Here is a 26416-nt window from a genome sequence, read left to right on the forward strand (position 1 = left end):
TCCTCTTACCGGAACTCCCTCCACCCCCATTAGTGACCTACCCCATGGTACCATAACCCTAGGCCAATCCCAGAAGGACACAACCCTTTGACTCTGGAAGCCCCTGGTGTGATGGGCCTAAACCAATCCCATGCTATTATCCACCTGCCTATCTCTGATGCAAGCCCCCCCCCCCACCAAGCCTATCCCCTAGCGTCACAGCTACAAATCCAAACCCCTACCCCACAAAAGCTGAACACCCAAATATTATTTCGCGCTCCTTTCTCCACTTTATAGAGAGATGGCCTGGGGCCTGGGGTCGTGGCTCAGTGGTAGAGCGCTTGCCTAGCTTGCATGAGGTACTGAGTTCAATCCCTGGCACCACATAAAAAGAAATAAAATAAAGGTATTGTGTTCATCTACAACTAAAAAATAAAAGAAAAATTTAAAAAAAAAAAAACAAATATAGAGAGATGGCCTTTGTCACCTTTGACCAAAAAAAAAAAAAAAACCTTTGTGTGTATCTCTGCCTGGTCTCCGATCTTTATTTCCCGGGAGCAGTTCATGGAGCGATGATACAGGTTTGGAGTTAAATGGCTTTAGGACCGAAACTAGGGGTCCTACAAAACGCTTCCAGCCAGGGAAGACGTCTTGCACAGTTGACAGCAGACTGTAACAGGCTGCAATATAAGGCGGGGTACATTCTACAGAACACTGTTGAAACCAGATTTAAAGATAGTTAGTGTAGTTAGGTCTAAAATTGAGTAAAATCGAAAATGAAGGCCATGTTGAGAATGGAGCCCGCAAAAGCAGAGCAGCACTTGGGGAAATTGAAATGTTAATGTTCCCTGCTGCAGTCTGGCTAGACACAAATAACCGGGAGGTCGAGCCACTTGTAGATTCAAGCAGGAACGAACTTTATTTTCGAACTCACGAAAAGGTCACCCACCCGACCCTCCAGGAACTCAACCAACCCACATGAACTCTCTAGGAACTCCGCCAGAGCTCAAAAATGGCAGGAACCCACCAGGCACCAGCTTGACGTGGCCATGGCTCTCAACAGTTCCCAAGGCCCAGAGCCCATTCTAAAGAAATGTTAATGAAGCAGCTCCCAGGAAACAGGGAGGTGCTAATCAAAAGCGGGCCCCAGGCCCTTCCTGCCCAGATTACTCCTATAGCCCACCTGCCCCTCACCTTTTGGGTCTTCCTACCTACATTCTCTCACTACAAGATGACAGAACCGGAATGGACCGGAATGCCAACAGAAATGTGGGAAAGCTAACAAAAGACCTTAGATATAAAAGAGGGAAGATCTTGCCCTTCCATGGATTCCACCTGTTGGGTCCCCTTCTTCCTGGGGGGGGGGGGGGGAAGAAGTCTTTTTCTGCTGTCCTTTAATAAAGCTTCTAGTTTCTACTCTAAACTTGCCTGGGCTGCTTCTCTGGTGTTATACTTCAGCATTGGGGAAGCAAGGACTCATCACCGGTAAACAAGGGTAACACTGTCACAAAATGCATCGCAACCTACAGCTGCCAAAATTAATGCTTTTACTACATCTCCAGCCCAAACCGAGGAAATCTGAAATATGAATGAACTAAGCCTTTTAATTACCAATAACTCATTGATATTGGTTCTTTAACTGTAACAAATGTACCACTTGAGTGCAAGATGTTAATAAGGGAAATTGCCTGGCAATGGTGGCGCTGACACCTGATGCCAGAGAATCCTGAGGATGGGAAGTCTGAGGCCAGCCTCAGGAATTAATCAAGGGCCTCTATAATTTAGTAAGAACGTGTCTCAAAATGAAAAATAAAAAAGGACTGAGGATGTAGCGCAATGGTAAACCACTTCTGGGTTATATTCCAGAAGTGCTTTACCAATAAGTAAATTGATGAACAAACAAACAAATAAATATTAGGGGAAGCTGTAGGGGTGGGGGTGGAGAAGGGATGTTGAGTGACAATCTCCGTGCTTCCTTTAAAATTTATGTAAATCTGAAACACCTTTAAAAGCAAATTTGCGAGACCCTAAACAACTTACTGAGACCCTGTCTTAAAATTAAAAAAAAACAAAAATTGTGAAACAGGGCTAGGGATGTGGCTCAGTAGTAAAGTTAAAATACTACTTTTAAAAGGTAGCATTTTTTCCAAAGCAATATTAAAAACGAAGCTTAAAAATACAATCAAGATTTTTAAGTCTATAAAACAAGAGAACACAAGATAAACAAAATGATTCAGTTAAAAAAAATAATGCTTTTAGAATCTGAGATGCTTGAGTTAAAAAAAAAAACAACAACAAAACAGCCCAAACTAAAAAAATTATGCATGCGATTTTGAATTCGGTCTACCATGCCCCAAGAACAAAACGTTCTTTCTCGGCCTCAAATATGTGGTGCACTGAGGAAAATTAAGTTATCCCAAATGCACTCAGCAACCCGTGCTCCTCAGAGATGGAAGGAAAGGATAACAAATGCCACCTAGCGAGTGGGGCTGGTACAGGAGCAGGTAGGCGGTGGCCGGGAAGGGCCAAACTTAGTCAGGCCTTCGTGGAGCACGCCGGCAGGGTCGGTAGTGTGCCTCTCCAACGAGAAGCTTTATGGGGGTGCAGCGGAATAGGAGATGAGCGCGCTTCCTATAAAGAGGGACCTAACTCTGCGCAGAGGACGCGCCCGCCCTACGCAGCGGCAGCCTGGAGTTACACAAATTTTATAAACACAGCGTTGTCCTCGCGGGATCCGGTTAAGTCCCCGTGAGACGCACCGTGACGCAATTCCTGAATGTGCCAATCCCCTGCTAGTTTGAGGGCGGGCCTTTCAGATTTGAAATCCCAGACTGTTTTGGGTGAGAAGGAAGCTCGAGAGACAGGTGAGCGTCGCTCTGCGCAGCGTGCTGCCGCCCGGGGCCGTCGTGCTCCTGAGGCGCGAGCTCTGTGCTCCGGGTGCCCTCGGCGAGGAGCGGAGCTGGGGCTGCCGCACTCTCGCCCTGCCGGGCCCTTCACCCAAGGTAGGAGCGCCTCTGCCCTCCTGTCCAGCCGCGCGGGCGCCCCCTCCCTATACTGCCGGCCCTTCCGCGTTCTGGACTCACGGGGGCTTTTATAGGCTTCTGGTGGTGGCAGTGGTTTCACGACTGCGCACTCACTCGGTGTTGCCTGTCCATGCGGTTGTCGATGGTAGAATCCTCACGCATTGATTTGGATGGCGAGCGCACCACGCCTTTGCTCAAGAGTCAATTCTAGGGAGAGAATCTTTAGTTAGAATAATTATCAGGAAAATTGTTTGCCGCGGTACCCCACTCTTCACCGCGGGGCCCAGGACTCACAGGGATATATAGATAATGGACCCCTCCAGTTTTTTGGTTTGTGTGTTGGCGAGGACGGTAGAGGGGACTTTAGCCAGGGAAATTTTACCACTGAGCCACATCTCCAGCCCCTTTTTACTTTTTTTTTTTCAATTTTAAGACAGGGTCTCACTAACTTGCTTAGGGTCTCGCAAATTTGCTGAAGTTGGCCTTAAGATTACAGGAGTGCGCCACCCCGCCATATGTGTTTATTTTTTTACAGAAATGAAACCATACATCCTTTTTCCTTTTTTTAATTTCGTATTTCCTGGAAGCTTTCGTGTTTTTATATATATATATATATTGTTGTTGGGTACATAGAATTAAATTTCTTATATTTTATTTTGAAATTTATTTTGACCCTTATTGGTGGATGTCTAGTCTAGGTTGTTTTTTAATTTCCCTGGTACTGCAGTGAAGGTCATTGTGTGGTGGTAGCTTTTGTTGCTTGTTGCTGGAGAACTTTGGCTTTGAAGTCCAGTAGACTTGGTTCCTGCTCTTTCTCACTTACTGTAAAGTGTGACCTGGGGCACATCACTTAACCAACTAGTCACAATAACAGTACTTATCTCTGTGTGTGTGTGTGTGTGTGTGTGTGTGTGTGTGTCTCTCTCTCTCTCTTTCTCTCTCTCTTTTTTTGTAGTTGTAGATGGACAGAATGCCTTTATTTTATTTGTTTTATTTTTATGTGCTGAGGATCCAACCCAGTGCCTCAAGTATGCTAAGCAAGTGCTCTGCCACTGAGCTACAGCCCCAGCCCCTGTAACAGTACTTAGTTGTAGTAAGACTAATTAGAACAAATTTTTAAAAAATTAAATAAAAAGAGTTGCAGTAAGATTATATAGTGGCTGGCATGATGTTAATACTATTCAGTAGATGTTGGCTATTATTAATATATATTAGTAGTATTAACACTAATATGAATTTGCATTCTTATGGTTCTGTAGAGAAAATAATTTAGAAGAATTTTGGTGTCAGTGGTATAGAGATACATATATTTTGAAATTAGTCTTTACCAATCTGATAAGTAAAACGTTTTAATTTGCATCTCTTCATTTATTAGTAAAATAGAGTGTTAGATGAATCATTTATTGGCCTTTTGTATTTCTTCTGTCAATTGCCTTTCGTGTACTTTGGCCATTTTCCATGTTGATTATTTAAAATTGGTTCATTGTTCTCATTGAGTGTCATGTATATTAGCCCTTTGTCTTATATGCCAAGTCCCCTGCCACATCCACACACATTTATTTGCCCATTAACTTAGAATTTTGTTTCTCTTAACTCCACCTACCAGTTTTGGTTAGCATACTCAAGATTTTCAACCCATTCCATTATGGTAATTATTACTACAGCTTCCACTGCAGAAAGTCCCCAGAAGAATTTATTTTGGGGAAGAGTAGCATTCAGTATCATACACAATAACAGTTGTTTAGATAACTCTTTACATATACTATGTTTATAGCCCACCTTTTCATAAATGTTTTTTCAGCTACTGAGTCTTTGTGATGAATAAAGGGCATTTTTCCCCTAGTTTATCAGCATTTGCCAGTTTTTAAAGTAGATTTTCTAAACAGCCATAAGCAATTAAAGAAAACAGAAGTATACCATTTTAGAATTCACCGTCTCTAATATGAGAAGATTTCAGAGATGTCCCTCAGAGTAACAGGCTTAAGTTTTATTGAAGGGATAGGAAAAGGGAAAGGGGATACTCTAAAGAGAGAAAGTGGGTCGGTCCTTTCAGAGAGGAGAGAGACAATATACCTCTCTTGCACTCAAGTTTTATTGTGAATCCTAGAGAAGTTTCCATAGTTCCCCCACATCTACCTCTTGACTTTTGACTGACAGCACAGTGACATCATGACTTTCATGTACCTATTGCCAGTTTTTTGGTTTGCTTGTGTGTATGTGTTGGCAGTGAGGGTAGAGGGGACTTTACCCAGGGGAATTTTACTACTGAGCCACATCCCCCGCCCTTTTTTACAATTTTTTTTTTTTTTCCAATTTTAACACAGGGTCTCACTAAGTTGCTTAGGGCCTCGCAAATTTGCTGAGGTTGGCCTCATTGCTATTTCATGTATCCTTGACCCATGCTGAGCAGTTCTAATTGGATTCTTAATAATTTTAATGATTCTTAATAATTACAGGTTTTATGGTTAGGAGGAATTATCCTTCCGGAATCTGGTCTGTGAAAAGGGTCACAAAAATCTCTACTTTCAACTTGGGTTGAAATGTGGGTTCCTGTTATCAAGGTTATTTCTTGTTTGCATTTCCTTGCAAATAACAGGTAGTTTGCTGAAGAATGTGACAAAACCTCTCTACTTAGGCCAGGCCGGGCTGCATGTAAATTGCTTTTTAGCAAAGAGTGTGGGGAATCGGCACAGTGGCCCATTTTATAGAATGTCAATTAACCTTGTAGTCACACCATCCTCATCTGTCTGTCCCCTAACAACTTCCATCTATTAGATCCAGTCTGCTTGACCTTCAGTATGTTCTATTCTTTCTTCAACTTGAAGAATACAATTATTTTTGAAGAAATATTATTTTTACTTATAATAACTTCACATATATGTCTAGGCAGTGAACTTTTTTTGTCATTTTTTACTGCTAAAAAGTGTCAAGTTGCTTTTTATTTCAGGAATATTTGCTTGCACTGTTTGTTCAGTTCCATTGTTTTGCTTTTCTTTAGGGATTCCATTTATGTGCTGTTGGATCACCACTGTCCATCTTCAGTTTCTTTATAACTTACTTTAAAACTATAATTTCATCTTCTTGTTTCATTTCTATTGTTCATAGTTGTTATTATTTTCCACCATATTTATACTCCCTTATGCTACTCTACTTTTATTTTCATATCTGTGATTCTTTTTCTTGTGTATATTTATGGGCTACAATATTTTAAAATATTTATTTTTTAGCTTTAAGTGGACACAGTAACTTTATTTATTTTTAAAAATTATTTTTAGTTGTTGATGGGCCTTTATTTAATTTATCTATATGCAGTTCTGAGAGTTGAACCCAGTACCTCGCACATGCTAGGCACATGCTCTACCACTGAGCTACAATCCCAGCCCTTCATTTTTATATGGTGCTGAGAATCAAATCCAGTGCCTCATGCATGCTAGGCAAGCGCTCTACCACTGAGTCACAACCTCAGCCCTTATGAGCTATAATTTGATGTTTCAATACATGTATACATTGTGTATCAGGATAGTTAGCATATCTGTCACCTCATCAGTTTTATCATTTCTTTGTGGTGAGAACAGAAACTTTCTTCTTGCTATTTTGAAAAATATAATACCTTAGCACTAAAACTTTAGAACTTATTCCTCCTATCTTGTGCCACGTGACCACCATTTCTTCCCATTGTCCTCATATTCCCTCTTCCTGATTCCTTTTTCATCTCCTCTTTTCCAACCCTCTCCTCATTCTCTGGTAGCTACCTTTCTATCCTTTTTTTTTTTTTGCAGGGTATTTGGGGCACTCAACCACTGACCCATATTCCCAGCCCTATTTTATATTTTACTTAGAGACAGGGTCTCACTGAGTTGCTTAACACCTCGCCATTGCTGAGGCTGGCTTTGAACTTGGGATCCCCCTGCCTTAGCCTCCAAAGCTGCTGGGATTACAGGTAGGAGCCACTGCGCCCAGCTCTACTTTTATAATGTCAGCTTTTTACAAATTTTACATGTGTGAGATCATGCAGTGTTTGTCTTTCTGTGTGGGGCTTGTTTCACTTAACATGATTTCCTCCAGCTTCATCCATGTTGTCTCAGATGACAAGATATATCATTCTTTTATAGCTGAGTAGTATTCTATTATTATATAGATATACCACATTTCTTTATTCATCTGTAATTGGACATTTGGGTTGTTTCCCTCTTGGCTATTGTGAATAGTCTTCAGTGAACATGAGTGTACAGATTACTCTGACATAGGGATTACTGGATCATATGATAACTCTTTTAATTTTTTGAGGAAATTTCATACTGTTTTCAACAATGGCTGTACTAATTTACATTACAACAACGTGTAGAAGGATTTCGTTTTCTCCACATCCTTGCCAACAGTTGTTTTCTTTTGTATTTTATAGATAATAACCATTCTAACTAGAGTGAGTGGGTATCTCAATGTACTTTTGATGTGGGGGGGTACCAGGGATTGAACTCCGGGGCACTCAACCACTGACCCTATTTTCCCATTTTATAACCTGTTTCATCAAAGGTTGAACATTGATAATGATCTGTTTTCTTTGTTCTGCTCTTTTAACTAGGGAATGGGGCTTCAGATCTTTCTTGGGTGACTATCCAGGTTTGTTTTTCTTCTTTAAGTATTCTGCAGAGACTCTATGGTCAGAAAATCCTAGGTAATTTTTTTTTTTTTCCACTGCATCTTCTCTTCCACTAACTACATCAAAACTGTTAGCATATGTTTAACTTCTTTAGAGTTGCTGTTTATCACATAGTGGGAAAGAATAACTCTAGAGGAACTTATTGTGTCTTTTGGAGAGAGAATAGAATTTGAGGATTTTTTCAGAGTCTTGAATGTTCACCTTCATCCTGCTACTTGTTTGAATTGGTTGGAGAAAGGGTAGGTTGTTGGAAGAAGCTCTGTGCTACTGATTATTGGAGCCTTTCAATGTACCCATAAATATCTGCCTTTAAATTAAAGCAGTTCTTTATGTCAGTACAGAATGGGCCTGTTTTCAGTGCTACTAGTGTGTTTGCAATTTCTGTTAAGTGTTTGATAAGGGTTTGAGGAACTGAGACTGGGAAATTTTGAACATACTCTAACATTTCCCCTGTATTTGTCCATGAACATTTTTGGTTATGAGAAATAGTATAGCATTATTAATACCCTTTAAAATGAACAATAGTAATTATCATAACTCCCAGTACTTCTGACACTTAGCACAATGACAGACATACAAATAAATGCATTAACATGTATTTTATGAAAGAATTACAATGGTTTTCCTGTCACAGGATCAAACTTCCAAGACCCCCCTCCTCATTAGCTGTTATTATTGAGTAATACTCTTTTGTTTCCCTTTTCAGTTATAAATTATTGTATAAAATACTTTATATGAATTTTTAGGTTGCTTATTTATTTAACATAGAAGTTATGTAGATAATATGCTTGATGTCTTTTTTGATCTTGATTAGTCAGTTCCAGGCCTCTTGGATTGAAATGTTTTGTTTATTTTCCCAAGAATTACTTTACGCGACTTGTGGTTCCTTACCTAGAATCTTAATTTCTAGGTATGGGAAATAAAATTCATACGTAAGAATCAAGTTAAAAAAGTCTAAGGGGTGGGGTAAGTAGCTCAGTGGTAGAGCATTTGCCTCGCACATATGAGGCACTGGGTTCAATCCCCAGCACCACATAAAAATGAATAAGTAAATGAAATAAAGATATTTTTTAAAAAAGAAACTGCTTCTTGGCCTTTTGGCTAAGATCAAGTGTAAGACAAGTCTAAGAACTGGTATGTTCAAGTATATGATTTTCTCCAAAAATTCTAAATAGCATTCCTTTTTTCAAAAAAATTTTGAATAAATATAATTTACTTTCTATTTGAAGGTTTTCAATTAGGACCTCATAATCTAAGTGTTCTGGAGCATAAAAGTCAGCATTGGAGATTATTTAAATAATTGAATAGAATTTTCAGCCCTTGTTTTTGGACATTTTAGGTGCTGCCTTAAAATTTAAGTGCATAAAGGGAAATGCCACATTTGTGAAACTTAATCTTTTTTTTTAATATGTTTTGAGTTGTAGTTGGACACAATATAATTAATACTGACTGCCTATGTCATTGCTTTTTGATGCAGATATTGGATTGAAACATCTAAAACTTAATATTCAAATAAATTTCAAAAACAGATATTCAAAACTCAGTAGAGCTATTGGACATATTATTTGGTGAATATTGTTTTTTGTAAAGAAGTTAAATTAAAGACCAAGTTGCTCATCTATTAAAAATAATAAAAATGAGACTTTAAATAAATAAAATCCTAGTCAGATTTGTGAGCTGTATAGAATATCTAGTGTTTTTATAAGTAGTTGAACCTTTTAATTGAGATATTGTTATGGAAAGCAAATAAATAAAACTTTCTGCACTAACCCATGATGATGATTGGTTTCCCATCGAACTGCAGGTTTCTCTGGACCGCTGCGGACACACTATCCTGAAAATTGTGCTTGACTGGATTTTCTGTTAGAGGGATTTTGTTGCTACTGTCCTTATCAAGATGATTACAACACCTTTAAAACATCCAAGAATTCATTTGTCTTCAGAGACCTCTTCTCAAAAAAGAAATATGTCCATGGATGCAATCTTTTTTGACAACATTCCTTCAGGCACACTTACTCCTATAAAAGATTTGGTCAAATATCAGAATTCCTCTTTAAAATCTAATGACCACAAAAAGAATCAGTCTTTAGAAATGACAACTCCTAAGAATAAAAACATATTTCAATCTACTATGCTAACAGAGGTTACTACATCTAACAGTTGTCTTGATATCAGTGCTATCAAGTCCAACATGGATGCATTAAAAAGTAAAGCAAACTATGAATCACCAGGAAAAATATTTCAAAGAATGAAAGAAAAAGTACTGCGTGATAAGCAAGAACAAGCATCAAGAAACAATAGTTTGTTGGAACCACTGAAAAGTGAAAATCATAAAATCTTTACTCCTAACAAAAATGAGAAAAGACCATTGCAGCATACCTGCTTCTATGAAGAAAAGGAAAACAACTCATTCTTATCAGATAACAATTCACTAAGAGGTTAGTTTTATCATGTGTTGGCTAAACAGCTGTAAAGTCGTAAGTGTTTTAGTGAGTCAGATATCTTAGGCGCTTGGGATACAGCTATGAACAGAATGCTTCAAAATCTCTGCCTCTGTGAGTATAGGTCACATTCAGGTAAATTAAAAGAGTATTTTTTTATGGTATAGTTGAAGAGGAAAAGCAGAAAGAAGCAAAGAAAGGAAAGGCAGAATAAGGATGATGGGGAGAGTTGGAGGGTGTTGTAATTTTCCGTGGAATGGTGAGGGTAAACATCAGTGAGGTGGCAGTTGAGCCCAAAAATTTGAAGGAAGTGATAGACACAGGTATTTTGAGAAATGTAGTATGATCCAGACACCTAAGTAACAGCTGAACATGCCTGGAAAATTCAAGGATTAACTATGAAGTTATTGTGCCATGGAGTAATAGACTGCCCAAAGAGGTGGGGATAAGAGAGGGTCAGATAATATAGAACCTTATTGGTTTAAAAAAAAAAACAAAACAGGGGCTTGTTTTTTACTGTAAGCAAAATAAGAAGCCATTGGAAGGCTTTGAGCAGAGGAATGGCAAGATCTAATTACGTTTTTGAAATATCACTCTGGCTGTTGATTTGAAATAGAGACACTACAATTATGCATGTGACAATACTAACTTGGTCCAGGAGGTAGGTGTGATTGAATTAAAAAGTGGTTAGAGTCTGGGTATATTTTGAAGGTGGAATCAATAGACTTGATTCATAGGCTGGGTGTGGGATATAAAAGAGAAAAAGCAATATAAAGAATAATTCCAGGTTAGTTAGTTGATTGGTTGGTTTGGGGTTTTAGCCTGACCAATTGGAAGGATAATTTAACTGAACTGGTGTAGATTGAAGGAAGAATGGTGTGAGGACCTTGTTAATTTTTCATCAGGTTAATTTTGGTATGACTATTAGAAATTAGCATATAAGTCAGTTAGACTGTTGGGAATTTTTAGTTGGGATTTAAGGAAATTATAAAGGGCAGAGAAGGACATTTGGGAATTATTAGCACCAAATAATATTTAAAGCTGAGATTAGATGGGATCATCAAGGAGTGAAGTGTAGAAAGAGAAAATGTTCAAGGTCTGAGCCTGTAGTACTCTAACATTTAGAAGTTAGAATGAAGGGTAGAAGGCCACTGAGAAAGGTGATTAGGAAGAAGGAGAACCAGGAGAATGAAGCCGAAGAAGCTGAAAGAACAAAATGCTTAAAAATGGAAGGAATCAGGCCTGGGGCTGTGGCTCACTGGCAGAGCACTTGCCTAGCACGTGTGAGGCACTGGGTTTGATCCTCAGCATGACACACAAAAATAAGCAAATAAATTAAAAGCATGCTATCCATCTACAACTACAAAGAAAATTTTAAAAAAATGGAAGGAGACATCAACGATGTCTGATTCTGCTAGTAGGTCAAATAGCTAAGATTTGATCCTTGGACTTAGTGATTTAGAGGTCACTGATGACTTGAATGAGGGCAGTTTTGGTGGAATGGTAGGAATAAAAATGTTACGAAAGGGTTCAAGAGAGAATGTAAGTAGAGAAATTGGCATGGTGACCATAGATAAAGTGTTTCTGAGGGAACAAAGAGGTAATGAGAATTGTTAAAGAGTATATTGTAGTTTTTAATATTTGGTGAAATAATAATATTTTTATATGCTTTTGGGAATAATTCAGTGGGAAGAGATGAATGGATTGCTTGTATGATGTCCTTGAATAGTTGAAAGGAAATAGAATCTAATGCATAAGTAGAGATTTGACCTTAGCTAGAACACAAAATTGTTAACAAAAACGAAGGCAGTATGTAAATACAGATACTGGTGGGTCATTGTAAAATTTCACACATAGTCTGAAATATGAAATAAGATCATCAACTGAGTGAGGATCACTTGGATTTAGTGATTTAGAGGTCACTGACTTGAATGAGGGCAGTTTGGGTGGAATGTTCAAGGCTCAGACCTTGAACATTTTCTCTTTCTAGACTTAACTCCTTGATGATCCCATCTAATCTCACAGCTTTAAAATTATACAGTATTGAAATTTGAGGAGGTGGAGGCTTGAATAGTATAGGAGAGGAGAATAGTTAATTATCTAGGCTTAAATTTGAGTTTCTAGGTGACATTAAAGAGCTACTTGAGATTTGTGGGCATGAATTTAAAGGGGGACCAATAAATATGGTTGTAAGTTTTCCTCTAGCCCTGTTTAACTGCATAAATGCTGGTGTGGAATAGGCAGGGAGTTAAATATTATCTGAGTTTTAATTTTGCCAAGTAAGATGTAGTGACAGAAGGACAAAAGAGTTAAGGAGGAGTACAAGAGTATAACAATTAGCCATGAAATTTAAGCTTCTTTTTATGACATCATTATAATAAAATCTTTATATTAAGATTTATAAGTCCAAAGTGGTATACATATTAAAGCATAGTCATTTCTTATTTTTTTTCAAGTATAATATTTGTCATTAAATAAACCCAGTTTTTCTTTCTCTAGCACAAATTTAAATCTATAATCATCCCGTTCATGAGTGAAAGAATCTCATTTCTATACACAAGAAACATTCAAGACCTAGGTTGTATGGTGGGTGCGGTGGCGCACAACTCCAATCCCAGTGGCTTGGGAGACTGAGGCAGGAGGATCACACATTCAAAGCCAGCCTCAGTAAAAGCAAGGCACTAAGTAACTCAGTGAGACCCTGACTCTAAATAAAATACAAAATAGGGCTAGGATGTGGCTCAGTGGTCGAGTGCCCCTGAGTTCAATTCCTGGTATCCAAAAAAAAAAAAAAAAAAAGATCTAGTATGTAAATCAGAAGTGTATAAAATGCAAGCAATACCAGAAGTCCTTATTTATCGTAGATGTCAATAGACTTCTGTGCCTTTGAAAGCCTACAAAAGAGATTTCAAAGCCATATAAATTATGGTTAAGTCTGCTATTAGATTCTCAACATAAAATTTTTAAAGAATAAGTAACCGCTCTTCAACTGTTCTTTCATGTTTTAGAAATTTATAGAAAACAGAAGCAGAAATTTCAAGCCTGGGTGGTATTTCATGCGTAATCTTAGCATACCCAGTTTGTGGCAGCACCAGAATTTTATTCCATATTTTAGGTTTCTAAGTCTAGTAGTATATTATTTGGTCCCCTTCTCCTTCACTCCCAGAGTTCTTGGCTGGAAGTGTGAATCAGCCTGTAGGCCACTGTGTGAGACTGTCCATCTGTCCTTTAGTCAGGTTCTCAAGCAGGGCTTATGCCCAGCTACATGGGGCCTTGGTATCCAGTGCAGATGGTTGGTGTGTGTTGCTATATGGAGGTCAAGCCTGTCGTAGGTGCCTGAACCAGGAGCCTTGTTACCCCTTGCATGAGGTAGGGCCAGGGCCAAAGATACTGAAAGAAATAGTAAGTATAGTTTTGTCTATATTGGGCAGATTAGACCTTAGAGAAATTTATATATGTATTTATACATATATAATGGAGTAAAGGCATGAAAAAATAATAAAGGGAAAATTTATATGACGGTCATGTTTTGCAAAAGTGCACCATACTAGTTTGATCATTATTAAACCTAAATGTCTTTATTTCAAGAATATAAATAGGCATTTTTTTCTTAAGCATAACTAATACAATTCAACTTGTTTTTTAAAAAAACTCAGCCTCAGTTCAAGAAGTTCCTCTAGAATCATCAAATATTCTTCCCATTAAACAAAAGATTCAAGACCAGAAGGAAAAGAAAGCACAACTGCACAATTTAACTTATGGTAAACTGTTTTCTTATTTTGTTTCTTTTTTAGTTTGTTAGTTCAATGTATTGTTAAATGTTGTAGATAATTATTTTCCTATTGTAGGCAATAAATGTAGACTATGGACAAAAGGTTGGATTATAAAACCCAGAGGTACTCAGAGAAATACTGGGTAGAAGGGAGGTACATTCCTAATGTGAAGTCTTTTTTTTAATATAAGAGTTTTAAATTGTTATTTCTTTTAATTTCATGTGATTCTTCTGTAAATTTTATTTTGTGTTTTTTTGCAGAACTTCCAGTTCTAAACCAAGAAAATGTTTCAGTTGCAGAAGTATCAAATAAGGCATTAATTAGAGCTCAACTAACTAAACAAATTCTGCACTCAAAAGAGAATACAACTGGAACCATCAATTCCAAAAAGGACACGTTTGTTTTAGAAGGCAATGATTCTGCTTATGAAAAATTCCAAGATACTAATGTTGAGATTGTTAATACTAATTGTGTTCCTATTAAAAATGGTAATCAATTAATGGTTTCTGATAGTGAAGTGATAAAAGATGGGACTTCACAAGAAGAAATTAAGGAACAAAATGAAAAGTCAGTGTCTATAATGACTTGCCTTCCAGGTTCAATGAATGATACATGTAAAATTATACTTGCAAGTCCAAGATTACATTTAACACTACCTCGGAATTCAAAAAGAAATATTTCAGAGCTTTCTCCTCAAAGTGTAATTCATACTATTACAAATGAAGTTAAAAAAAAAAGTCAGGTAGGAAATTTTTTAAGGCACATATTTATTTCTGTTTGTACCACTTGTTCTTAGCTGTGTTTTTTTGTTTGTTTTTGTGATTCTAGGGATGGAACCCAGGGCCTTGCGCATGCTAAGCAAGCACACTACAACTGAGCTACCCCCAGAATTGTTATTCCTCTTTCTTTAAGAGGTTGAACTCTAATGCACATTTCATGTTATATTATTATTTACTGTAGCAATAGTGTGGCATGATAAAAAGAACAGTGAACTGAAAGTAAGAAGACACAGGTGTTAATGTTTATATTTCTCTATTTCTAGTTGCACATCCTTCAACAATTTACTTATGGACTTTAAGGATGAACATTGAATTCATTCCTGCTCTGAAATTTTCTTGCCTTGTTTTGGGGTACAAAGAGAATAATTGAAAAAAAAAAGGAATTATAGCATCTAAGGATTTGAAGATTTACAATGTAGAGTGATTCATAAAAGAGTTTTTTAGAACATCAAACTCTGTTACATTAGGATAAATTCTCTGAAGGAGTTGGAATGGAAATACAGGTTTAAGAAGAAGGGTATATGGGGCTGGGGTTGCGGCTCAGCGGTAGAGCACTTACCTCGCATGTGCGAGACCCTGGGTTCGATCCACATACAAAAATAAACAAGTGAAATAAAGGTGTTGTGTCAACTAAAAAATTTTAAAAATATAAAAAAAAAAGAAGGGTATAAGTTTACTTATTTATTTCAAAATAGATGTATTCAGATTTCATCTGAATTTTATTTATTTTCTGGGGTACCAGTAATTGACCCCCAGGGGTGCTTAACCACTGAGATACATCCCTAGCCTTTTGTGATTGCTGCTGTTTTAATGTGTTTTAGTTGTAGTTGGACACAATACCTTTGTTTTCTTTGTTTTTATGTGGTGTTAAGGGTCAAACCCAGGGCCTCGAATATGCTATGCTATGCAAGCACTCTATAGCTGAGCCACATCCCAGTGCCTCCAGCCTTTTTTGTTCATATAGCTCATCTGTCAACTTTGTTCAATTCCATGCTCCAAGACTTTCCCTAACTATCATATCTAAAGAATCATTCCAATTATCTCACATCTTAAACTTATTTCTATTAGTAATTATTGTCTGCTGACATCTTAATCTTTATCTTTTTGGATACTACCACATTACTTGCCTCCTGCTTCCACCAAACCCCTCCCCTCCCCCCCACCAGCCTTCCTGCCTCCCACCCCACGAGGGCAGCCATTTTGGTTTTTGCTGCATCCCAATTGTCTAGAACAGTGTATAGAACTCAACAAATATTTACTGAATAAACAATGAATGGATTCTAGAGGCAGCAGAATTCCACAGTTTGTGACCCTTTTGTGCCATTAATTAGATGTGTTTGACATGAACAAGTTATTTAACTAGATTTTACAGTTTCTTTATCTGTAAAATGAAGGTTATAGTACCTACCTCCAAGTGTTGTGAAGATAGCATGTGTTAATACAGCTAAGGTACTTGGAACAGTGTTAATATTAGTTTTTACTGTAATATTATCTTCATCTGACCAATGCTTTGATGTATCTCAGGTAGTTGCAAATGTGGGGAGTAGGGGAAAAAAAGAAATGTTTTTTATTTTACTTTGCCCAAGTCTTACCTATAATATTTAAAATGAACATAATTGAGCGGTAACAAAGACTATCTTCCCATTTGAACATTTTCTGATGCAGTATAAAACCACCACTGGAGAATTTGTCTTTATATGTAAATGTATAATATCATATAATGTAAATGACAATTCAAATTAGTTATCTTATAAATTTTGGGTTTTGTTCTCATCAGAGAGAGTTCAATCTTAAATTACTATGAAATATAAAGTTTTTTTTTGCACAGATGTTCATAGAAATTTTTCCACTTGGATGGGATTTTACTCGCACTAAAAAATTAGTTTTCTGAGCTATTCAAATACTTTCACTTTGAAATAAAATGCTACTAAATGTATATTACCATCAGTCACCAGAGTTTATAGAAAATTGAAATGCACCTGTACATCAGCTTTATAAAAAAAAATGGTCTAATTGTTTAAGGGACAAAGCTGATGGTATGTAACTCTTTTTTCTTCTAAATTATTAGGTCCCTTATGATAATTGGTGTTTTAATAGATTAACATTCTTATATAGATGAGTATAAGGAATTGCTAGGATTACTTAGATCTAAGTTTTTTCTTTATAATTTAATTTGTAATGTCTATCCTGGAAGTAGTATAAGACATGTTCTTTCCTTAATGCTTGATTAGGTAATCCAGCTTCAAGAATGGATGATTAAAGTCATCAATAATAATACTGCTATATGTGTAGAAGGAAAACTGATGTAAGTATAACATTTAAATATTCTTGTAATAAAATTTAAGAGGACATTTGTCTAAAAGCTTATAAGTAATACAAGAGGGCTGGTGTTGTGACCTAGTGACCTAGTGGTAGCCTGGCATGTGTGAGGCCCTGGGTTCAATCCTCAGCACCGCATATAAATAAATAAAAGACCCATTTGCAACTTAAAAATTATTTTAAATAAATAAATAATAGTGAAACCAAGCACAGTGATACATGCCTGTAATCCCAGTGATTTGGGAGGTTGATGCAGGAGGATTGCAAGTTCCAGGCCAACTTCAGCAATTTAGAACCAATATAACTTAGTGACAAAGCATCCTTGAGTTCAATCCCCAGTACAAAAAAAAAAAAAAAAAGTAAGAGAAATAGTATCTTTCTATAAAGCTATAAAAACTTTGTCATAAGGTTATAAAGGCAAAAATGTACAATGGTTATGCAGATACTCACCATATTGATTGCTACCAGCTTTCTTAGTTTTTGCCTGTTTTCTCCAATTGTTCTTTAAATAGTGAGAGCTCAATTTTATATGGTGCTTTATTTTTTTTTTCTGAGGTGCTAATAAGTAGACTGGTATTATCTGCTAATTATGTATGATCACTTAATATTTACTACTTGGCATTTTAGTCCAGATTCTCAAATCTAAATTGGGACAACCAGATATAAATTACTGATCCAGAAAATAAATTTAAATTATTGAAAACTTTGCCATCTAGCTACATATTAAGTAATTGTCGCTTTCTGGTTCACCCTAAAATAATAGATTCATCTAGGTACGTGGGCTTTGCCTAATTCTGCCACTCTGTCAGCACCAATTTTTATTTTCAAAACCTATTCTTGGTGGTAAAACAAATTTTGTAATAAAATAGTATAGGATTTCAGTATTTAAGGTTTGTACATGGAAGTTTATAAAGTATGTGTTATTCACTTTGCTTGCCTTGTGCCCATTTTCTTAATATCCAAGATGTAGTATAGATTGTCTTTAGGAATTCTATTATTCATGCTTACACCAGAATGACTTGGGTTATTTATTTACCCTCTTTCAGGCTCAAATTTCTTTATCTGTACAATAAGTATATAGTATTACATACTTTTTTTTGCAGTACAGAGACTGTACCCTAGGGGCACTCTACCACTGAGATATATCCCTAGCCCTTTTCATTTTTTATTTTGAGACAGGCTCTTACTGTCATTTCATTTTTATTTTTAAGATGTGGTCTTGCTGTGTTGCCCCGGCTAGCCTTGAACATACTATCCTCCTGCCTCAGCCTCCAAAGTTTCTGGGATTACAGGTGTGAGCCATCACACCCAGCCCTGTAGATCGATTTAAGAATTAAGTGAGTTAATATTTGTAATACAAAAGAAGAGTGCTTTTAGAGTATCGTTTAAATGTTAAATAAAGCAAAAAAGAATGCAAGGAGAGAATAGTGTATTTAAGTATAATATATGAGTTTTATCCCATTGGCTGAGTTAAAATAACTTCCTTATTATGTTTGTAAATAGCATGTTATTATCTAATGAGTGAGAATGTTCAGTATTCATCTAACATATCTTAATTTTTTCTGTTTTACATTTATTCTTAGCTTATTTTTTTCTCTTTTTTTTAAATTGGTTGTTCACAACATTACAAAGCTCTTGACATATCATATTATTCTTAGCTTATTTAAAGAATATGCAGATTTATGGGCCAGTGATTTGCTACTATAGTTTGTTTTTTCCAAACTGACATTTCTTTTTAGTACTTTTCCAAAATGGAAGATAAAAACATCTGGCTATGTACTGTGGGAAAACACACACATACACAGAAGATTAGATGGTTCTGATCTGTTTTTGTTGTGATTCATAGTTTATTATGAATAAAACTAAAGCAATTGATTAGATTTTGTAAAATTTAATTATGTTTCTATAATAATCCTAGCTACTTGGAAGACCAAGGAGGAGGATCACCAGTTCAGGATAGCCTAGACAACATAGCAAGACCACATCTTTTTTAAAAAAAAAAAAAAAACTACATTTCTGCACAAAATTCGAAACATTAAAATCTGAGGGAAAGGGTCACAGAAAATGTTCTTTGGAAGCTTAGTATCAGTTAAGCTGAAGTTGCAAATATTGCCAGCACAAGATAGAGAAAGCTCTGCCTCCATCCTAATGATGTATTTTATATCAGGGACATGGTTTAGCCACAGTAAGTTTCTTAGCACATACTCTGAGGACCACATTAGTGAAGCAGTTAAGTTCTACTGTAGTGTTTGTCACTCAAATATTAACAATATTGGTATTGTTACTGTAGCTAGAATGTAGACGTATATATGTACTTTGTGACTCCTGATAAAATGGGACTAATTTGGCCTTCACTAAGTTTTTTTGTTTTTTTTTGTTTTTTGTTTTTAGAGACATGACTAACATATATTGGCACAGTAATGTAATTATAGAGCGGATTAAGCACAATGAACTTAGGACTGTATCAGGCAACATTTATATATTAAAAGGATTGATAGACAAGATTTCCATGAAAGAAGCAGGTAAATAAGTATTATTGTTAATTGATAAGTTATTTTAGTAAGTGAAGCAATTAACCATGTTTATAATAGTAATATATATGTGTGTATATGTGCTTTTTTAAAATTATGAATAAATTAAAGCAATTGATTAGATTTTGTAAAATTTACATAAGAATTTTACAAAATCATTTTCTTGAATTTCATAATTGTTACAGTTTAAGTTTTTGTGATTTAAAAATTCAAAATTTCCTATTTATAAGGAACTGCTTTATAAGAATATAATTGAGCTCCTTGGTTTCTGTCTCTATTAAACCTCGATGACATAACCCTCTCCGGGTATAATCTAATTTGCATATTCCTTGCATACAGCCGAATGTAAGTCAAAAAACATACCCAAATATTCTACTTTAAATTTTTGATTACCAGCAACAAGTTATAGTCCAGTTCTTTAGTGGTCCCCTGGTGATGCTTGGCAACCTACTATATTTCCCTAATTTATTTACTTTCCCATCCTTCCTGATTACTATTTCACGTTTTTTTAAATCTCCACTCCCTTCTCCCTCATACATTCTCAGGTAAAGAGGATAGAAGGAGAGGGGAGTACCTGAACAATAGGAACATTCAGAAGAGAATTTCCCCACTGCATTTACTTACCTGTTTACATCCATACCTGCTTTCATTGTGAATGTACTATCCATGTTCCTATGTATTAGTCTTTCCATTTAAATACTAGCTCCATTTTTCTTCTTTTACTTGAGGACATCACTCCAGTAATTTTCTCTTCTCCTGTTTCAAAAGCAAAACATTGCTCTTTTAAGCATACCTCTTTCAGCCACTGCTCTCATTTACATAAAAATAACTCTCAGAAGATTTACTACATCAGATTTTTCTTGAGTTCTCTCCTCCTTTTTTCTAGAATTCTCTTTAATCATGCCTTAACCCCCATTTCTTAAGCGAAACATCCTATATGAAAGTCACCAGTGGCCTCTACATTGATAGATCCAGTACACACTTATACTGGATTTAATCTACCTACTTCCTTGAGATACTTTTTTTTTTTAAATAAATTATTTATTTTTTTAGTATTTGGCGGACACAATATCTTTGTTGGTATGTGGTGCTGAGGATCAAACCCGGCCGCACGCATGCCAGGCGAGCGCGCTACCGCTTGAGCCACATCCCCAGCCCCCTTGAGATACTTTTTAAATTTGACTTCTGGAATACCATATCTCAATTTTCATGCTTCTTCACTGCCTGTTTTTTTTTTTTAATTTATTTGTGTATTTCTCTCTTCTTTACCTCCAAGTAATGGGGTAACTTAGGGCTCTTTGTACACTCATTTATGTGCTGAATCGTTTTAGGTTTGAAGTGCCAAATGCCAATGTTATAATAATTTTTTTTTTTAGTTGTCAATGGGCTCTTATTTTATTTATATTCAGTGCTGAGAATTGAATCACACATACATGCAGGTGCTCTACCACTGAGCTACAACCCCAACCCCCAATGTTATTTTTCAAACCAAGACCTCCTCTAAGTATCCAGTTCATTTTCTATCTATTTGACATCTCCATTGAGATGTTTATAATTATCTCAGATTTAATATCTGATCTTCCTTAAATCTGCTTGGCCAATACTCTTCCCCACTTTTCCATGCTTCTACTGAATAGCCTAAATCCTTAGAGACATTTTGGGATGGCAGAGAACTAGGGATTCAACCCTGGGGTACTATAGTACTGAGCTATATCTCTGGCACTTTTTAATTTTTTTTTTTTTTTGTTGTTTTGAGATGGGGTCTATCTGAGTTACTGAAGCTGACTTGAACCTGCAATCCTTCCATTTCAGCCTCCTGAGTCACTGGGATTATAGACATATGCCATCATGCCTACCTCCTTAGAGGCATTTTTAAACCTTTTAGTTTCTCTCATACCCACGTCTAGTTTATCAGTACAACTTGTTGGCAGTATCTCCCAAAACACCTTTAAAACACTGATCTCTATTGCACCACTGTAATCTAGACCTACCTCATATTTTGTTTCAGTTTTTTGTTTGTTTAATACTGGGATTGAATCCAAGGGTTCTCACTAGATTGTTTAGATCCTCGCTAAGTTCTGAGACGGGTCTTGTACTTGCAATCCTTGTATCTTAGCTTCCTAAGTCACTGGATTATAGGTGTGTACCACCACACCCAGCCTTTTGTCTCAATTAATATAATAATTGTCTCTTAATTAGTCTCTCTTAATTAGTCTCCTTCTTTTTCCACTCACTTACCCAGACTTTTCTCAGAATAGCAGCTAATACAGTTCTATTAAAGTAAGTCAGATCTTGTAGTTTCTTTGCTCAAAATCTTTCCATAGCTGCCCATCTTGCCCTAAATAAATATCCAGGTCCATAAAATGACCACAAAACTTCAAATTATAATCTCCTGTGCACTGCATCTGTTATCCATTTGTGTAACCTTCTAATACTAACCCCTCACATCACTGGAACTACACTGATTTTTTTATTTTTTAAGTATTTATCTTTTAGTTGTAGATGGACACAATCCTTTATTTATTTACCTTTATGTGGTGCTGAGGATTGAACCCAGGGCCTCATACATGCTAGGCTCTATTCCACTGAGCCACAACCCTAGCAACTACACTGATTTTATTATTTCACAGTCAGACCAGGTATCCTCTTGCCTCATGGCTTTTTACTTTTCTCTGCCCTTCTTACATTCTAATTCCACATTGCTACATGGATCATTCCCTCTAATTCTTTAGGACTTTTGCTTAGCATTTCAGTGAGGTCTTCCCTGACTATCCATTTTTAAAATTGCTGTTCTCCCATGAACATCTTTATCCCCCTTCCCTGCAGAACATCTAGCAAACAGGACATTTTACTTGTTAGTGTGCTTAACTGTATATACTAGAAGACCAGTTCTACGAGGTCAGAGATTTTTATTTACCTTATTAACTGCTGAATCCTCACTAAAAATGCTGCACATAATAAACAAAAGTACATGCTTCTTGACTGATTTAGTAAATTAATGATATCTCTTTAAAATTCTAGGCTTTTAGATAATTGTTTTTGTCATTTGTCCTTAAACAGGATATCCATATTATCTCATAAGGAAATTTATGTTTGGATTTCCAGAAAATTGGAAAGAATACATTGATAATTTTCTAGAGCAATTAAGGTAAAGTATTTCTGCCATGTTGAATAAATCTAAAAGGGAAATAAAACTTTCAGCATATTTCTAGAAATATTCTTCATTCACCTACCCTTTGAAGGACATAATGCTGTTTAATACCTTTTTTCTTTTCATTAATTCTCAGTAGTTATTCACTGTCAGCTACTTAACAGACACTGTAGTTAGCATTGAAAAAAATAAAGAGTTTAAATAATTCTTGTCCTTAAGGAGCCCATAGGGGATACAGAGCTTAAAGTTAATCATAGTACAAATAACTTATAGGGACTAGCAGTTTTTTCTGTAAGGGACCAGATGGTAAGTATTTCTGTGAATATGTTGTGTCTGTTCCAGAAACTCTACCTTGGCAGAAAAGTAACCATAGGTTGTATGAAAATGAATTAACCTGTCTGTGTTTCAATGAACTTTATTTACAAAACAGTCAATTGGCAGGACTTGCCCCATTAAGTTTTCTGCTTAAGTAGGAATTAAGAGCATACAGTAGGAATCAGTTATGTTTTTATGAATCCTCTGATTCAATATGTTGAACCTGAGTTCTTTGTGGAATAGGGATGGAAATCTGGAAAAAAATCAAAATGTAACATTAAAAAGTACAGTTAGCTGGGGGAGGGGAACTTTATCTGAGGGGTTTCCTTTATTTTTAGGTTTAGTTGTTTTTTGAGAAATAATATTAGAGAAAAAAATAATATAATTGTCTTTAGGGCTAATGAAAAGAACAGGGAAGAGGCCAGAGAAGAACAGAAAACTGCAGGGTTTGACTCTGACATACGAAAATCAAAGAAAAATGATGCAGAAGAAAACCAAACATATGTCGTCCAAAAGGCCAGCACCACTTATGACCTTGATTGTGATAATTTGGGTACGTTTGGTCTTTTCTCTTGGTTTAGAGGTAGCTGACAAACTTCTGTTTCATCCTTTTGCCAAACTATAATAGTCTGCCTTATATGCACCACCACCAACAAAAAAGTATGAACATTAATTTATAGCCCTTTCTAAGTAAGTTTTTTTAGGCTCTTTATTGAACTGTCCATTATTGTACTTACAGAAATGAAGAATATTAAGTGTAGTGGATCGCCAGGACCTACAGAAATAAACAATGGCTATAATAATTGCCAAAATAAACCACCAATTGACCAAGTAAATAATACTAGTCAAAATAGAGGAGGATCTTACTTTTCTAAGCAGGTAAGTTATTTACTGTACACTGCTTGTTTAGAGGGGTAATGTTGTACTTGAAAAGGTTTAAAAGACACAAGTGTTGTAAGTACCAGTATCAGTTTTGTGGGTCAGTCCAACCTCAGAAACTAAAAGTAAAAGGGACTTTATTTGGATCTTAAAAAATGTGTTCCATAGAAGGCTGGGAAAAGTGAGAACTTATATTGGACAAATGGTGTTAATCTACTATAAGACAATAACAAATTTTTTTTGTGAAGAAACTGCTTTTAGTGTTGAACAGGTACTAGCAGTAGGGCCATGTAACCAAGAGAAAAAAGAAAAAAAAAAACATATATATGTAGTAAAAATATCTGTAAAATAAGAATCCACTAACTTAACTCTCTGGGCACAGTGTAATTATCCATTCTAGCTGCCTGAAGTCAGAAGGCAACCAAAATCCACAATCCTAGGTCATAGTTGGAATCTTCTTGTACAAGTCTTCACTTGAAAGCCTCCTGAATCCATTTTGAAAAGCTCTTTTAATATTGTTTTTATTGTGACTTTGCTATAATTCTCATAATTTTTCATTAACTTTGGAACTCTAGGTAAATGTATTGATATTTATTTTCCCCAGTCTTTAGTTGAAAAGTGAAATTTAGAGCTGGGTGTGGAGGTGCATGCCTATAATCCCAGTGACTTGGGAGGCTAAGGCAGGAGGATCTCAAGTTTGAGGCCTGCCTCAGCAACTTATCTAGGCCCTAAGCAATTTAGTGAGATCCTATCTCAAAATAAAAAACAAAAAGGCTTGGGGATTGGCTCAGTGGTTAAACACCCTCTGAGTTCAATCCCTGGTACCCCCCTCCCCCAAAAAAATATGCTTAAAATCCTGTTTAAATGGTAGTTGTTGAAATAAAAGCAAATTATCTCCTTTTTTTGAAGGAATTGATTGGAAATAAAAAATATAAAAAATTGTCTTCAAAGAAACATAAAAATTGTGAAGAGATAAATAAAAGGATAATTAAAAATCAGAAGCAAGGTAATATATTTTTAATGATTTTGTAATTATAAGAAGCTACTGTTAAAATGTTTTTAATATGTTAAACGTGATCTTATAAAATTTTTTAAAAAATTTGTTTGTTTAGTGTTTTGTGATGCTGAGGATCAAACCCAGGGCTTTGCACGTGCTAGGCAGGTGCTCCACCGCTGAGCCACAACCCAGCCCCAAAATTTTTTAATTGAAAACAATAAACTGGGGGCTGGGGTTGTGGCTCAGTAGTAGAGTGCTTGCCTAGCATTCCCAAGGCACTGGGTTCTATCCTCAGCACCAAATAAATGTAAAATAAAGTTATTTTTAAAAAAAGAAAAAGAAAACAATAAACTGTTTTAATGGCTTTACATTTTTTTTTACATGAAATGATTTATATAATAAAATAATCAGTTACTTTAAATACGACGTTATGCACAGGCCTACCTTCTCAAGTCTTGGTACTAAATAATTTTATTTAGATTACAAAATTATACATAATATTAAGTATACTTATAGAAATGTTCAAAGAATGAATCCTTTCATTAATTGAATACTATAAATTAGTTTTGTGTTGTATGCATTTTTTAGAGTGATTTAATTAAAATCCTATGTATCAAAATTTAAAGAGCCTTTCTCTAAATATTATTGAGTTCAAAATTGAACATTTATTTAAATCCATCAGCCTAATAGCATTTTTTTTCTTTTTATGTTTTTTTATTCCTGTATATGAAAATGAAGAACATTTATAAATGTGGTGAGGAAAGCAATACTGCTTAGATTGCCAAGTTCATACATATTAGGTTAAAGTATTCAAAATAGGCAGAATCTTTGTCAAGATTATTTAATAAAATGATTTAAAATATTCTGAATAGAAATGTTTTTTTCAAAATTATAATTTCAAAATTTTCCAATTTTCAGTTGAACACTTGAATTATATGAGGAATTAGGAGAAAATAATTTCTTCATGATTTGAAGATCTATGATGCCAGTGAAAAATCTTAGAAGTTTTTTGGGTTAGTTTGAATTAGTACTACTTCTTCACAAATTATATTTTAGAGGCTTTTCTTCCCATATTCAATATTATTATTATTTTAAATTTTTTTTAGTTGTAGATGGACACCGCATCTTTATTTATGCATTTATTTTTATGTGGTGCTAAGGATCAAACCCAGTGTCTTTCACATGTGAGGCAAGTGCTCTACCACTGAGCTACAACCCCAGCCCACAGATTCAGTATTATGTATTAGTCTTTCATTTTGTTGTTGATCTTGTAAACAGTAGCATATAAAATGTATAGTCTGTTGTTTTATGATTGGTATGCTGATTTGAAATTTATATGTATTTATAATTATAATGGGAAATTTAAATTTCAAATTTCACTTAGTTTAGCTTCTGGTTTCTCAAGTTTCAAATTAGAGCACTGCACTCAACATATTTTCTTTAGTGACATGATGTGGTAAAGAATTTTCGGTTATTTAATTTTGGTTACTTTCCCATGATAATTCATGGAGTTGGCAGAGATTCAGTGAAGGTTTGTCTCTGACTACCTTCAGGGTTGAGGTAGAGCTA

At 35.7% G+C, this 26416-nt stretch overlaps 1 protein-coding gene across 1 annotated transcript in view; it reads left to right on the forward strand.

Annotated features, from left to right (window-relative positions):
- Positions 1 to 2449: 2449 nt before the first annotated feature.
- The window catches only part of MIS18BP1 (MIS18 binding protein 1), a 36762-nt gene continuing 12795 nt past the window's right edge, over positions 2450 to 26416 (forward strand). Inside the window, exons 1-10 of the mRNA XM_081291840.1 lie at positions 2450 to 2981; positions 9467 to 10100; positions 13760 to 13864; positions 14137 to 14618; positions 16887 to 16960; positions 19366 to 19496; positions 22566 to 22653; positions 23367 to 23524; positions 23711 to 23850; positions 24760 to 24856. Coding sequence (XP_081147966.1) covers positions 9560 to 10100; positions 13760 to 13864; positions 14137 to 14618; positions 16887 to 16960; positions 19366 to 19496; positions 22566 to 22653; positions 23367 to 23524; positions 23711 to 23850; positions 24760 to 24856 — 1816 coding nt within the window. The 5' untranslated portion in view covers positions 2450 to 2981; positions 9467 to 9559. The remainder of the gene's footprint in view (positions 2982 to 9466; positions 10101 to 13759; positions 13865 to 14136; positions 14619 to 16886; positions 16961 to 19365; positions 19497 to 22565; positions 22654 to 23366; positions 23525 to 23710; positions 23851 to 24759; positions 24857 to 26416) is intronic.

This window comes from Spermophilus citellus (genome assembly GCF_964194105.1).
Source record: "Spermophilus citellus genome assembly, chromosome: 4".
Classification (NCBI taxonomy): Eukaryota; Metazoa; Chordata; class Mammalia; order Rodentia; family Sciuridae; genus Spermophilus; species Spermophilus citellus.